Consider the following 17,193-nt stretch of genomic DNA (forward strand, 5'->3'; position numbering starts at 1 on the left):
CTACTCTACTGGCCTCTACTCTAATGATCTCTACTCTACTGGCCTCTACTCTACTGGTCTCTACTCTACTGGCCTCTACTCTACTGGCCTCTACTCTACTGGCCTCTACTCTACTGGTCTCTACTCTACTGGCCTCTACTCTACTGGCCTCTACTCTACTGGCCTCTACTCTACTGGCCTCTACTCTAATGATCTCTACTCTACTGGCCTCTACTCTACTGGTCTCTACTCTACTGGCCTCTACTCTACTGGCCTCTACTCTACTGGTCTCTACTCTACTGGCCTCTACTCTACTGGCCTCTACTCTACTGGCCTCTACTCTAATGATCTCTACTCTAATGATCTCTACTCTACTGATCTCTACTCTAATGATCTCTACTCTACTGATCTCTACTCTAATTGTCTTTAATCTACTGGACTCTACTGGACTATTTTGGTCTCTGTTGGTATCAAATAGACTGTATAGTGTGTGTGTGTATAGTGTGTGTGTGTATAGTGTGTGTGTGAGTATACGTGCATCCATGTCCCTCAGTGTGTGTGTATTCTGTGTGTGTGTGTGTGTGTTCTCACCACAGCTGTGCTCGTCGCTGAGATCTCCACAGTCATCGTATCCATCACACACCATAGAGAGAGACACACAGCGCCCCGTCCCACACCTAAACTCCTCTTCTTCACACACTGGGGGGGGGGGAAAGGAAACCAAATTAGATTGAATTGACGAGTGATTCATTCATTCAACCTCCAGCTGTTTCTCTCCCTTTCTCTTTCTGTGAAGCATGAGTCATTCAATAGACAGACAAGTCTTCAACAGCCACAACAGTTCCTCTCTCTGTCTATCAAATGTCTTCAACAGCCACAACACAGTTTCTCTCTCTGTCTATCAAATGTATTTTATTTCCACAACACCGTTTCTCTCTCTGTTTATCAAATGTCTTCAACATAGGGGCACCCTATATCCATTAGGGGAAACAGCGCCCCGCAGCGTATTGTAGTTTAACTGTTTAAAGCTGAACATTAGGGGAAACAGCGCCCCACAGCGTATTGTAGTTTAACTGTTTAAAGCTGAACATTAGGGGAAACAGCGCTAGCAGCGTATTGTAGTTTAACTGTTTAAAGCTGAACATTAGGGGAAACAGCGCCCCACAGCGTATTGTGGTTTAACTGTTTAAAGCTGAACATTAGGGGACCCGGTATTGTGGTTTAACTGTTTAAAGTTGAACATTAGGGGAAACAGCGCTAGCAGCGTATTGTAGTTTAACTGTTTAAAGCTGAACATTAGGGGAAACAGCGCCCCACAGCGTATTGTGGTTTAACTGTTTAAAGCTGAACATTAGGGGAAACAGCGCTAGCAGCGTATTGTAGTTTAACTGTTTAAAGCTGAACATTAGGGGAAACAGCGCTAGCAGCGTATTGTAGTTTAACTGTTAAAAGCTGAACATTAGGGGAAACAGCGCCCCACAGCGTATTGTGGTTTAACTGTTTAAAGCTGAACATTAGGGGAAACAGCGCTAGCAGCGTATTGTAGTTTAACTGTTTAAAGCTGAACATTAGGGGAAACAGCGCTAGCAGCGTATTGTAGTTTAACTGTTTAAAGCTGAACATTAGGGGAAACAGCGCTAGCAGCGTATTGTAGTTTAACTGTTTATAGCTGAACATTAGGGGAAACAGCGCTAGCAGCGTATTGTAGTTTAACTGTTTAAAGCTGAACATTAGGGGAAACAGCGCCCCACAGCGTATTGTAGTTTAACTGTTTAAAGCTGAACATTAGGGGAAACAGCGCCCCACAGCGTATTGTAGTTTAACTGTTTATAGCTGAACATTAGGGGAAACAGAGCTAGCAGCGTATTGTAGTTTAACTGTTTAAAGCTGAACATTAGGGGAAACAGCGCCCCACAGCGTATTGTAGTTTAACTGTTTATAGCTGAACATTAGGGGAAACAGAGCTAGCAGCGTATTGTAGTTTAACTGTTTAAAGCTGAGCATTAGGGGAAACAGCGCCCCACAACGTATTGTAGTTTAACTGTTTATAGCTGAACATTAGGGGAAACAGAGCCCCACAGCGTATTGTAGTTTAACTGTTTATAGCTGAACATTAGCGTAAACAGCGCCCCACAGCGTATTGTAGTTTAACTGTTTAAAGCTGAACATTAGCGTAAACAGCGCCCCGCAGCGTATTGTAGTTTAACTGTTTAAAGCTGAACATTAGGGGAAACAGCGCCCCACAGCGTATTGTAGTTTAACTGTTTAAAGCTGAACATTAGGGGAAACAGCGCCCCACAGCGTATTGTAGTTTAACTGTTTAAAGCTGAACATTAGGGGAAACAGCGCCCCACAGCGTATTGTAGTTTAACTGTTTAAAGCTGAACATTAGGGGAAACAGCGCCCCACAGCGTATTGTAGTTTAACTGTTTAAAGCTGAACATTAGGGGAAACAGCGCCCCACAGCGTATTGTAGTTTAACTGTTAAAAGCTGAACATTAGGGGAAACAGCGCTAGCAGCGTATTGTAGTTTAACTGTTTAAAGCTGAACATTAGGGGAAACAGCGCTAGCAGCATATTGTAGTTTAACTGTTAAAAGCTGAACATTAGGGGAAACAGCGCTAGCAGCGTATTGTAGTTTAACTGTTTAAAGCTGAACATTAGGGGAAACAGCGCCCCGCAGCGTATTGTAGTTTAACTGTTTAAAGCTGAAAATTAGGGGAAACAGCGCCCCACAGCGTATTTTAGTTTAACTGTTTAAAGCTGAACATTAGGAGAAACAGCGCTAGCAGCGTATTGTAGTTTAACTGTTTAAAGCTGAACATTAGGGGAAACAGCGCCCCACAGCGTATTTTAGTTTAACTGTTTAAAGCTGAACATTAGGGGAAACAGCGCCCCACAGCGTATTTTAGTTTAACTGTTTAAAGCTGAACATTAGGAGAAACAGCGCTAGCAGCGTATTGTAGTTTAACTGTTTAAAGCTGAACATTAGGGGAAACAGCGCCCCACAGCGTATTTTAGTTTAACTGTTTAAAGCTGAACATTAGGGGAAACAGCGCTAGCAGCGTATTGTAGTTTAACTGTTTAAAGCTGAACATTAGGAGAAACAGCGCTAGCAGCGTATTGTAGTTTAACTGTTTAAAGCTGAACATTAGGGGAAACAGCGCCCCACAGCGTATTGTAGTTTAACTGTTTAAAGCTGAACATTAGGGGAAACAGCGCCCCGCAGCGTATTGTAGTTTAACTGTTTAAAGCTGAACATTAGGGGAAACAGCGCCCCACAGCGTATTTTAGTTTAACTGTTTAAAGCTGAACATTAGGAGAAACAGCGCTAGCAGCGTATTGTAGTTTAACTGTTTAAAGCTGAACATTAGGGGAAACAGCGCCCCACAGCGTATTTTAGTTTAACTGTTTAAAGCTGAACATTAGGGGAAACAGCGCCCCACAGCGTATTGTAGTTTAACTGTTTAAAGCTGAACATTAGGGGAAACAGCGCCCCGCAGCGTATTGTAGTTTAACTGTTTAAAGCTGAACATTAGGGGAAACAGCGCCCCACAGCGTATTGTAGTTTAACTGTTTAAAGCTGAACATTAGGGGAAACAGCGCTAGCAGCGTATTGTGGTTTAACTGTTTAAAGCTGAACATTAGGGGAAACAGCGCCCCACAGCGTATTGTAGTTTAACTGTTTAAAGCTAAACATTAGTGGAAACAGCGCCCCACAGCGTATTGTAGTTTAACTGTTTAAAGCTGAGCATTAGGGGAAACAGCGCCCCACAGCGTATTGTAGTTTAACTGTTTAAAGCTGAACATTAGGGGAAACAGCGCCCCACAGCGTATTGTAGTTTAACTGTTTAAAGCTAAACATTAGTGGAAACAGCGCCCCACAGCGTATTGTAGTTTAACTGTTTAAAGCTGAGCATTAGGGGAAACAGCGCCCCACAGCGTATTGTAGTTTAACTGTTTAAAGCTGAACATTAGGGGAAACAGCACTAGCAGCGTATTGTAGTTTAACTGTTTATAGCTGAACATTAGGGGAAACAGCGCCCCGCAGCGTATTGTAGTTTAACTGTTTAAAGCTGAACATTAGGGGAAACAGCGCCCCACAGCGTATTGTAGTTTAACTGTTTAAAGCTGAACATTAGGGGAAACAGCGCTAGCAGCGTATTGTAGTTTAACTGTTTAAAGCTGAACATTAGGGGAAACAGCGCTAGCAGCGTATTGTAGTTTAACTGTTTAAAGCTGAACTTTAGTGGAAACAGCGCCCCACAGCGTATTGTAGTTTAACTGTTTAAAGCTGAACATTAGGGGAAACAGCGCCCCACAGCGTATTGTAGTTTAACTGTTTATAGCTGAACATTAGGGGAAACAGCGCCCCACAGCGTATTTGTTATTGTTTTTGTTTTGTTCATTAAAAGGAGAAGAGGAGCTCCAGGTCACTTTAACATCAACAAACATGAGAACATTCCTAACTCCTTCCTTTCTCTGTCCTCCCTTCCCCATTCTCTCTCCTCCCTTCCTGTCCTCCCTCCCCCATTCTCTCTCCTCCCTTCCTGTCCTCCCTCCCCCATTCTCTCTCCTCCCTTCCTGTCCTCCCTCCCCCATTCTCTCTCCTCCCTTCCTGTCCTCCTTCCCCCATTCTCTCTCTTTCCTTCCTGTCCTCCATCCCCCATTCTCTCTCTCCTCCCTTCCTGTCCTCCCTCCCACATTCTCTCTCCTCCCTTCCTGTCCTCCCTCCCCATTCTCTCTCCTCCCTTCCTGTCCTCCCTCCCCATTCCCTCTCCTCCCTTCCTGTCCTCCCTCCCCATTCTCTCTCCTCCCTTCCTGTCCTCCCTCCCCCATTCTCTCTCCTCCCTTCCTGTCCTCCCTCCCCATTCTCTCTCCTCCCTTCCTGTCCTCCCTCCCCATTCCCTCTCCTCCCTTCCTGTCCTCCCTCCCCATTCTCTCTCCTCCCTTCCTGTCCTCCCTCCCCATTCTCTCTCCTCCCTTCCTGTCCTCCCTCTCTCTTTCAGTCTTCCACAACATTCCAAGGATCCCTCCCTACACCCTCATTAGGTGGCTTTGACGACCAGCTGCCACACACAAGAGCATGCACACAAAACAAACACACACACACTGAACACACACACACCAAACACACAAACGAGCATGGACATACACACTGAACACACACACCAAACACAAACACACCAAACACACACACTGAACACACACACCAAACACAAACACACCAAACATTCACACGTAACATTGAATGAATATATAAACTGGATGTGTGTTATAGTCAGTGGTGGCTGGTGGCTTTAAATCAGAATATGCATATTACTGCCGCACCGGCAGTCATGAGTCATGACCACAGTAAAACTCCATGTTCTCTGGACATGCCTTGGTAGAACCCAACTAGCCAATGATCATCAGGTCCTGATGGCCTGGTACTCAGGGCTCTATTGTCCCTCTAACCATCAGGTCCTGATGGCCTGGTACTCAGGGCTCTATTGTCCCTCTAACCATCTGGTCCTGATGGCCTGGTACTCAGGGCTCTATTGTCCCTCTAACCATCAGGTCCTAATGGCCTGGTACTCAGGGCTCTATTGTCCCTCTGATCATCAGGTCCTAATGGCCTGGTCCTCAGGGCTCTATTGTCCCTCTAACCATCAGGTCCTAATGGCCTGGTACTCAGGGCTCTATTGTCCCTCTAACCATCAGGTCCTAATGGCCTGGTACTCAGGGCTCTATTGTCCCTCTAACCATCAGGTCCTAATGGCCTGGTACTCAGGGCTCTATTGTCCCTCTGACCATCAGGTCCTAATGGCCTGGTACTCAGGGCTCTATTGTCCCTCTAACCATCAGGTCCTGATGGCCTGGTACTCAGGGCTCTATTGTCCCTCTAACCATCTGGTCCTGATGGCCTGGTACTCAGGGCTCTATTGTCCCTCTGATCATCAGGTCCTGATGGCCTGGTACTCAGGGCTCTATTGTCCCTCTAACCATCAGGTCCTAATGGCCTGGTACTCAGGGCTCTATTGTCCCTCTGATCATCAGGTCCTGATGGCCTGGTACTCAGGGCTCTATTGTCCCTCTAACCATCAGGTCCTAATGGCCTGGTACTCAGGGCTCTATTGTCCCTCTAACCATCAGGTCCTAATGGTCTGGTACTCAGGGCTCTATTGTCCCTCTAACCATCAGGTCCTAATGGTCTGGTACTCAGGGCTCTATTGTCCCTCTAACCATCAGGTCCTAATGGTCTGGTACTCAGCGCTCTATTGTCCCTCTAACCATCAGGTCCTAATTGTCTGGTACTCAGCGCTCTATTGGCCCTCTAACCATCAGGTCCTAATGGTCTGGTACTCAGGGCTCTATTGTCCCTCTAACCATCAGGTCCTAATGGCCTGGTACTCAGGGCTCTATTGTCCCTCTAACCATCTGGTCCCTAATGGCCTGGTACTCAGGGCTCTATTGTCCCTCTAACCATCAGGTCCTAATGGCCTGGTACTCAGGGCTCTATTGTCCCTCTAACCATCTGGTCCTGATGGCCTGGTACTCAGGGCTCTATTGTCCCTCTAACCATCAGGTCCTAATGGCCTGGTACTCAGGGCTCTATTGTCCCTCTAACCATCTGGTCCCTAATGGTCTGGTACTCAGGGCTCTATTGTCCCTCTAACCATCTGGTCCCTAATGGCCTGGTACTCAGGGCTCTATTGTCCCTCTAACCATCAGGTCCCTAATGGCCTGGTACTCAGGGCTCTATTGTCCCTCTAACCATCTGGTCCCTAATGGCCTGGTACTCAGGGCTCTATTGTCCCTCTAACCACTCTGACGTCAATGCAAATGTGTTCTTAAATCACATCAAACACTTATCATCAAAACAGTACCATGCTTTTAAAGCTAACCTCGCTGTGATTGATCAATTTGAAGAAAGAAGTTCAACAACAGGTTGAAACTGAGTGGAAAACATGGTCCTTGCATATATACAGTGGGGGGAAAGTATTTAGTCAGCCACCAATTGTGCATGTTCTCCCACTTAAAAAGATGAGAGAGGCCTGTAATTTTCATCATAGGTACACGTCAACTATGACAGACAAATTGAGAAAAAAAATCCAGAAAATCACATTGTAGGATTTTTAATGAATTTATTTGCAAATTATGGTGGAAAATAAGTATTTGGTCAATAACAAAAGTTTCTCAATACTTTGTTATATACCCTTTGTTGGCAATGACACAGGTCAAACGTTTTCTGTAAGTCTTCACAAGGTTTTCACACACTGTTGCTGGTATTTTGGCCCATTCCTCCATGCAGATCTCCTCTAGAGCAATGATGTTTTGGGGCTGTCGCTGGGCAACACGGACTTTCAACTCCCTCCAAAGATTTTCTATGGGGTTGAGATCTGGAGACTGGCTAGGCCACTCCAGGACCTTGAAATGCTTCTTACGAAGCCACTCCTTCGTTCCCCTCCCCCAATCCTAACCTTAACTAAACTGACTCCAGATCAGCATCTAGGGGCAACTTCACTCCGTTCTGTCAGATCTATTCTGGTGTGTCCTCGTGGGTCAAAGTATTTATACACAGACAGACAGATTCTCTCTGAATAAAGCCACAGCAGGGTTTGTGTGTGTGTGTGTGTGTATGTGTGTGTGTATGTGTGTGTGTGTGTGTGTTTGTGTTTCAGACCCTCATGTTTGACTTCTCACACATTCATCAAGAGTGGTATTTACTGTCTTGTCAGTGTGTGTATGTGGTGCGTGTAATGTGTGTGTGTGTGTGTGTCTGTGTGTGTGTGTGTGAGCCGTGTGTGTGTGTGCGTGTGTCTGTGTGTGTGTGTGTGAGCCGTGTGTGTGTGTGTGTGTGTGTGTCTGTGTGTGTGTGAGCCGTGTGTGTGTGAGCCGTGTGTGTGTGTCTGTGTGTGTGTGAGCCGTGTGTGTGTGAGCCGTGTGTGTGTGTGTGTCTGTGTAAGTGTGCCTGGCAGGGTAACAGAGAATGTGTCGGGAAACAGACAGGCATGTAGCATTTAACACCCTGAAAATACCTAATACCATAGGGAATACCTACTATCATAGGGAATACCTACTATCATAGGGAATACCTACTACCATAGGGAATACCTACTATCATAGGGAATACCTACTACCATAGGGAATACCTACTACCATAGGGAATACCTACTATCATAGGGAATACCTACTATCATAGGGAATACCTACTACCATAGGGAATACCTACTACCATAGGGAATACCTACTACCATAGGGAATACCTACTACCATAGGGAATACCTACTACCATAGGGAATACCTACTACCATAGGGAATACCTACTACCATAGGGAATACCTACTATCATAGGGAATACCTACTACCATAGGGAATACCTACTACCATAGGGAATACCTACTATCATAGGGAATACCTACTACCATAGGGAATACCTACTACCATAGGGAATACCTACTATCATAGGGAATACCTACTATCATAGGGAATACCTACTATCATAGGGAATACCTACTACCATAGGGAATACCTACTACCATAGGGAATACCTACTACCATAGGGAATACCTACTATCATAGGGAATACCTACTACCATAGGGAATACCTACTACCATAGGGAATACCTACTATCATAGGGAATACCTACTACCATAGGGAATACCTACTACCATAGGGAATACCTACTACCATAGGGAATACCTACTATCATAGGGAATACCTACTACCATAGGGAATACCTACTACCATAGGGAATACCTACTACCATAGGGAATACCTACTACCATAGGGAATACCTACTATCATAGGGAATACCTACTACCATAGGGAATACCTACTATCATAGGGAATACCTACTATCATAGGGAATACCTACTACCATAGGGAATACCTACTACCATAGGGAATACCTACTATCATAGGGAATACCTACTATCATAGGGAATACCTACTATCATAGGGAATACCTACTACCATAGGGAATACCTACTACCATAGGGAATACCTACTACCATAGGGAATACCTACTACCATAGGGAATACCTACTACCATAGGGAATACCTACTACCATAGGGAATACCTACTACCATAGGAAATACCTACTATCATAGGAATACCTACTATCATAGGGAATACCTACTACCATAGGGAATACCTACTACCATAGGGAATACCTACTATCATAGGGAATACCTACTACCATAGGGAATACCTACTATCATAGGGAATACCTACTATCATAGGGAATACCTACTATCATAGGGAATACCTACTACCATAGGGAATACCTACTATCATAGGGAATACCTACTATCATAGGGAATACCTACTATCATAGGGAATACCTACTATCATAGGGAATACCTACTATCATAGGGAATACCTACTAGGGAATACCTACTACCATAGGGAATACCTACTATCATAGGGAATACCTACTATCATAGGGAATACCTACTATCATAGGGAATACCTACTACCATAGGGAATACCTACTACCATAGGGAATACCTACTACCATAGGGAATACCTACTATCATAGGGAATACCTACTATCATAGGGAATACCTACTATCATAGGGAATACCTACTACCATAGGGAATACCTACTACCATAGGGAATACCTACTATCATAGGGAATACCTACTATCATAGGGAATACCTACTATCATAGGGAATACCTACTATCATAGGGAATACCTACTATCATAGGGAATACCTACTATCATAGGGAATACCTACTATCATAGGGAATACCTACTACCATAGGGAATACCTACTACCATAGGGAATACCTACTACCATAGGGAATACCTACTATCATAGGGAATACCTACTACCATAGGGAATACCTACTACCATAGGGAATACCTACTACCATAGGGAATACCTACTACCATAGGGAATACCTACTATCAGAGGGAATACCTACTACCATAGGGAATACCTACTACCATAGGGAATACCTACTATCATAGGGAATACCTACTATCATAGGGAATACCTACTATCATAGGGAATACCTACTATCATAGGGAATACCTACTACCATAGGGAATACCTACTACCATAGGGAATACCTACTACCATAGGGAATACCTACTACCATAGGGAATACCTACTACCATAGGGAATACCTACTATCATAGGGAATACCTACTATCATAGGGAATACCTACTACCATAGGGAATACCTACTACCATAGGGAATACCTACTACCATAGGAATACCTACTATCATAGGAATACCTACTACCATAGGGAATACCTACTATCATAGGGAATACCTACTATCATAGGGAATACCTACTATCATAGGGAATACCTACTATCATAGGGAATACCTACTACCATAGGGAATACCTACTACCATAGGGAATACCTACTACCATAGGGAATACCTACTATCATAGGGAATACCTACTATCATAGGGAATACCTACTACCATAGGGAATACCTACTACCATAGGGATACCTACTATCATAGGGAATACCTACTATCATAGGGAATACCTACTATCATAGGGAATACCTACTACCATAGGGAATACCTACTATCATAGGGAATACCTACTATCATAGGGAATACCTACTACCATAGGGAATACCTACTACCATAGGGAATACCTACTATCATAGGGAATACCTACTATCATAGGGAATACCTACTACCATAGGGAATACCTACTATCATAGGGAATACCTACTACCATAGGGAATACCTACTACCATAGGGAATACCTACTACCATAGGGAATACCTACTACCATAGGAATACCTACTATCATAGGGAATACCTACTATCATAGGAATACCTACTACCATAGGGAATACCTACTATCATAGGGAATACCTACTATCATAGGGAATACCTACTATCATAGGGAATACCTACTACCATAGGGAATACCTACTACCATAGGGAATACCTACTACCATAGGGAATACCTACTATCATAGGGAATACCTACTACCATAGGGAATACCTACTACCATAGGGAATACCTACTACCATAGGGAATACCTACTACCATAGGGAATACCTACTACCATAGGGAATACCTACTACCATAGGGAATACCTACTATCATAGGGAATACCTACTATCATAGGGAATACCTACTACCATAGGGAATACCTACTACCATAGGGAATACCTACTATCATAGGGAATACCTACTATCATAGGGAATACCTACTATCATAGGGAATACCTACTACCATAGGGAATACCTACTACCATAGGGAATACCTACTACCATAGGGAATACCTACTATCATAGGGAATACCTACTACCATAGGGAATACCTACTACCATAGGGAATACCTACTATCATAGGGAATACCTACTACCATAGGGAATACCTACTATCATAGGGAATACCTACTATCATGGGAATACCTACTACCATAGGGAATACCTACTATCATAGGGAATACCTACCACCATAGGGAATACCTACTACCATAGGGAATACCTACTACCATAGGGAATACCTACTATCATAGGGAATACCTACTATCATAGGGAATACCTACTATCATAGGGAATACCTACTACCATAGGGAATACCTACTACCATAGGGAATACCTACTACCATAGGGAATACCTACTATCATAGGGAATACCTACTATCATAGGGAATACCTACTACCATAGGGAATACCTACTATCATAGGGAATACCTACTATCATAGGGAATACCTACTATCATAGGGAATACCTACTATCATAGGGAATACCTACTACCATAGGGAATACCTACTACCTACCAACAATAGGAGAGACCAGGGTGTGTTCTACTATCTACCAACAATAGGAGAGACCAGGGTGTGTTCTACTATCTACCTACCAACAATCGGAGAGACCAGGGTGTGTTCTACTATCTACCTACCAACAATAGGAGAGACCAGGGTGTGTTCTACTATCTACCTACCAACAATAGGAGAGACCAGGGTGTGTTCTACTATCTACCAACAATAGGAGAGACCAGGGTGTGTTCTACTATCTACCTACCAACAATAGGAGAGACCAGGGTGTGTTCTACTATCTACCTACAATAGGAGAGACCAGGGTGTGTTCTACTATCTACCTACCAACAATAGGAGAGACCAGGGTGTGTTCTACTATCTACCTACCAACAATAGGAGAGACCAGGGTGTGTTCTACTATCTACCAACAATAGGAGAGACCAGGGTGTGTTCTACTATCTACCTACCAACAATAGGAGAGACCAGGGTGTGTTCTACTATCTACCAACAATAGGAGAGACCAGGGTGTGTTCTACTATCTACCTACCAACAATAGAAGAGACCAGGGTGTTTTCTACTATCTACCTACCAACAATAGGAGAGACCAGGGTGTGTTCTACTATCTACCAACAATAAGAGAGACCAGGGTGTGTTCTACTATCTACCAACAATAGGAGAGACCAGGATGTGTTCTACTATCTACCTACCAACTATAGGAGAGACCAGGGTGTGTTCTACTATCTACCTACCAACAATAGGAGAGACCAGGGTGTGTTCTACTATCTACCAACAATAGGAGAGACCAGGGTGTGTTCTACTACCTACCAACAATAGGAGAGACCAGGGTGTGTTCTACTATCTACCAACAATAGGAGAGACCAGGGTGTGTTCTACTATCTACCTACCAACAATCGGAGAGACCAGGGTGTGTTCTACTATCTACCAACAATAGGAGAGACCAGGGTGTGTTCTACTATCTACCTACCAACAATAGGAGAGACCAGGGTGTGTTCTACTATCTACCAACAATAGGAGAGACCAGGGTGTGTTCTACTATCTACCTACCAACAATAGGAGAGACCAGGGTGTGTTCTACTATCTACCAACAATAGGAGAGACCAGGGTGTGTTCTACTATCTACCTACCAACAATAGGAGAGACCAGGGTGTGTTCTACTATCTACCTACCAACAATAGGAGAGACCAGGGTGTGTTCTACTATCTACCTACCAACAATAGGAGAGACCAGGGTGTGTTCTACTATCTACCTACCAACAATAGGAGAGACCAGGGTGTGTTCTACTATCTACCAACAATAGGAGAGACCAGGGTGTGTTCTACTATCTATCTACCAACAATAGGAGAGACCAGGGTGTGTTCTACTATCTACCAACAATAGGAGAGACCAGGGTGTGTTCTACTATCTACCAACAATAGGAGAGACCAGGGTGTGTTCTACTATCTGCCAACAATAGGAGAGACCAGGGTGTGTTCTACTATCTACCAACAATAGGAGAGACCAGGGTGTGTTCTACTATCTACCAACAATAGGAGAGACCAGGGTGTGTTCTACTATCTACCAACAATAGGAGAGACCAGGGTGTGTTCTACTATCTACCAACAATAGGAGAGACCAGGGTGTGTTCTACTATCTACCAACAATAGGAGAGACCAGGGTGTGTTCTACTATCTACCAACAATAGGAGAGACCAGGGTGTGTTCTACTATCTACCTACCAACAATAGGAGAGACCAGGGTGTGTTCTACTATCTACCAACAATAGGAGAGACCAGGGTGTGTTCTACTATCTATCTACCAACAATAGGAGAGACCAGGGTGTGTTCTACTATCTACCTACCAACAATAGGAGAGACCAGGGTGTGTTCTACTATCTATCTACCAACAATAGGAGAGACCAGGGTGTGTTCTACTATCTACCAACAATAGGAGAGACCAGGGTGTGTTCTACTATCTACCTACCAACAATAGGAGAGACCAGGGTGTGTTCTACTATCTACCTACCAACAATAGGAGAGACCAGGGTGTGTTCTACTACCTACCAACAATAGGAGAGACCAGGGTGTGTTCTACTACCTACCAACAATAGGAGAGACCAGGGTGTGTTCTACTATCTACCTACCAACAATAGGAGAGACCAGGATGTGTTCTACTATCTACCAACAATAGGAGAGACCAGGGTGTGTTCCACTATCTACCTACCAACAATAGGAGAGACCAGGGTGTGTTCTACTATCTACCAACAATAGGAGAGACCAGGGTGTGTTCTACTATCTATCTACCAACAATAGGAGAGACCAGGGTGTGTTCTACTATCTATCTACCAACAATAGGAGAGACCAGGGTGTGTTCTACTATCTACCAACAATAGGAGAGACCAGGGTGTGTTCTACTATCTACCAACAATAGGAGAGACCAGGGTGTGTTCTACTACCTACCAACAATAGGAGAGACCAGGGTGTGTTCTACTATCTACCAACAATAGGAGAGACCAGGGTGTGTTCTACTATCTACCAACAATAGGAGAGACCAGGGTGTGTTCTACTATCTACCAACAATAGGAGAGACCAGGGTGTGTTCTACTATCTATCTACCAACAATAGGAGAGACCAGGATGTGTTCTACTATCTACCAACAATAGGAGAGACCAGGGTGTGTTCTACTACCTACCAACAATAGGAGAGACCAGGGTGTGTTCTACTACCTACCAACAATAGGAGAGACCAGGGTGTGTTCTACTATCTATCTACCAACAATAGGAGAGACCAGGGTGTGTTCTACTATCTACCTACCAACAATAGGAGAGACCAGGGTGTGTTCTACTATCTATCTACCAACAATAGGAGAGACCAGGGTGTGTTCTACTATCTACCAACAATAGGAGAGACCAGGGTGTGTTCTACTATCTACCTACCAACAATAGGAGAGACCAGGGTGTGTTCTACTATCTACCTACCAACAATAGGAGAGACCAGGGTGTGTTCTACTATCTACCAACAATAGGAGAGACCAGGGTGTGTTCTACTATCTATCTACCAACAATAGGAGAGACCAGGGTGTGTTCTACTATCTACCAACAATAGGAGAGACCAGGGTGTGTTCTACTATCTACCAACAATAGGAGAGACCAGGGTGTGTTCTACTATCTGCCAACAATAGGAGAGACCAGGGTGTGTTCTACTATCTACCAACAATAGGAGAGACCAGGGTGTGTTCTACTATCTACCAACAATAGGAGAGACCAGGGTGTGTTCTACTATCTACCTACCAACAATAGGAGAGACCAGGGTGTGTTCTACTATCTACCAACAATAGGAGAGACCAGGGTGTGTTCTACTATCTACCCAACAATAGGAGAGACCAGCGTGTGTTCTCCTATCTACCAACAATAGGAGAGACCAGGGTGTGTTCTACTATCTACCTACCAACAATAGGAGAGACCAGGGTGTGTTCTACTACCTACCAACAATAGGAGAGACCAGGGTGTGTTCTACTATCTATCTACCAACAATAGGAGAGACCAGGGTGTGTTCTACTATCTACCTACCAACAATAGGAGAGACCAGGGTGTGTTCTACTATCTATCCAACAATAGGAGAGACCAGGGTGTGTTCTACTATCTACCAACAATAGGAGAGACCAGGGTGTGTTCTACTATCTACCTACCAACAATAGGAGAGACCAGGGTGTGTTCTACTATCTACCTACCAACAATAGGAGAGACCAGGGTGTGTTCTACTAATCTACCAACAATAGGAGAGACCAGGGTGTGTTCTACTATCTACCAACAATAGGAGAGACCAGGGTGTGTTCTACTATCTACCAACAATAGGAGAGACCAGGGTGTGTTCTACTACCTACCAACAATAGGAGAGACCAGGGTGTGTTCTACTATCTACCAACAATAGGAGAGACCAGGGTGTGTTCTACTAACTACCAACAATAGGGAGAGACCAGGGTGTGTTCTACTATCTACCAACAATAGGAGAGACCAGGGTGTGTTCTACTATCTACCAACAATAGGAGAGACCAGGGTGTGTTCTACTATCTACCAACAATAGGAGAGACCAGGGTGTGTTCTACTACCTACCAACAATAGGAGAGACCAGGGTGTGTTCTACTACCTACCAACAATAGGAGAGACCAGGGTGTGTTCTACTACCTACCAACAATAGGAGAGACCAGGGTGTGTTCTACTACCTACCAACAATAGGAGAGACCAGGGTGTGTTCTACTATCTACCAACAATAGGAGAGACCAGGGTGTGTTCTACTATCTACCTACCAACAATAGGAGAGACCAGGGTGTGTTCTACTATCTACCAACAATAGGAGAGACCAGGGTGTGTTCTACTATCTACCAACAATAGGAGAGACCAGGGTGTGTTCTACTATCTACCTACCAACAATAGGAGAGACCAGGATGTGTTCTACTATCTACCAACAATAGGAGAGACCAGGGTGTGTTCCACTATCTACCTACCAACAATAGGAGAGACCAGGGTGTGTTCTACTATCTACCAACAATAGGAGAGACCAGGGTGTGTTCTACTATCTATCTACCAACAATAGGAGAGACCAGGGTGTGTTCTACTATCTATCTACCAACAATAGGAGAGACCAGGGTGTGTTCTACTATCTACCAACAATAGGAGAGACCAGGGTGTGTTCTACTATCTACCAACAATAGGAGAGACCAGGGTGTGTTCTACTACCTACCAACAATAGGAGAGACCAGGGTGTGTTCTACTATCTACCAACAATAGGAGAGACCAGGGTGTGTTCTACTATCTATCTACCAACAATAGGAGAGACCAGGGTGTGTTCTACTATCTACCAACAATAGGAGAGACCAGGGTGTGTTCTACTATCTACCAACCAACAATAGGAGAGACCAGGGTGTGTTCTACTATCTACCAACAATAGGAGAGACCAGGGTGTGTTCTACTATCTGCCAACAATAGGAGAGACCAGGGTGTGTTCTACTATCTATCTACCAACAATAGGAGAGACCAGGGTGTGTTCTACTATCTACCTACCAACAATAGGAGAGACCAGGGTGTGTTCTACTACCTACCAACAATAGGAGAGACCAGGGTGTGTTCTACTATCTACCAACAATAGGAGAGACCAGGGTGTGTTCTACTATCTACCAACAATAGGAGAGACCAGGGTGTGTTCTACTATCTACCAACAATAGGAGAGACCAGGGTGTGTTCTACTATCTATCTACCAACAATAGGAGAGACCAGGGTGTGTTCTACTATCTACCAACAATAGGAGAGACCAGGGTGTGTTCTACTATCTACCAACAATAGGAGAGACCAGGGTGTGTTCTACTACCTACCAACAATAGGAGAGACCAGGGTGTGTTCTACTATCTACCTACCAACAATAGGAGAGACCAGGGTGTGTTCTACTATCTACCAACAATAGGAGAGACCAGGGTGTGTTCT

At 44.2% G+C, this 17,193-nt stretch overlaps 1 protein-coding gene across 1 annotated transcript in view; it reads right to left on the reverse strand.

The window, feature by feature from the left end:
- The window catches only part of corin (corin, serine peptidase), a 122,359-nt gene that overhangs the window by 59,593 nt on the left and 45,573 nt on the right, over positions 1-17,193 (reverse strand). Inside the window, exon 5 of the mRNA XM_045221717.1 lies at positions 571-678. Coding sequence (XP_045077652.1) covers positions 571-678 — 108 coding nt within the window. The remainder of the gene's footprint in view (positions 1-570; positions 679-17,193) is intronic.

The sequence above is a fragment of the Coregonus clupeaformis genome, chromosome 8, assembly GCF_020615455.1.
Source record: "Coregonus clupeaformis isolate EN_2021a chromosome 8, ASM2061545v1, whole genome shotgun sequence".
Taxonomy (NCBI): domain Eukaryota; kingdom Metazoa; phylum Chordata; class Actinopteri; order Salmoniformes; family Salmonidae; genus Coregonus; species Coregonus clupeaformis.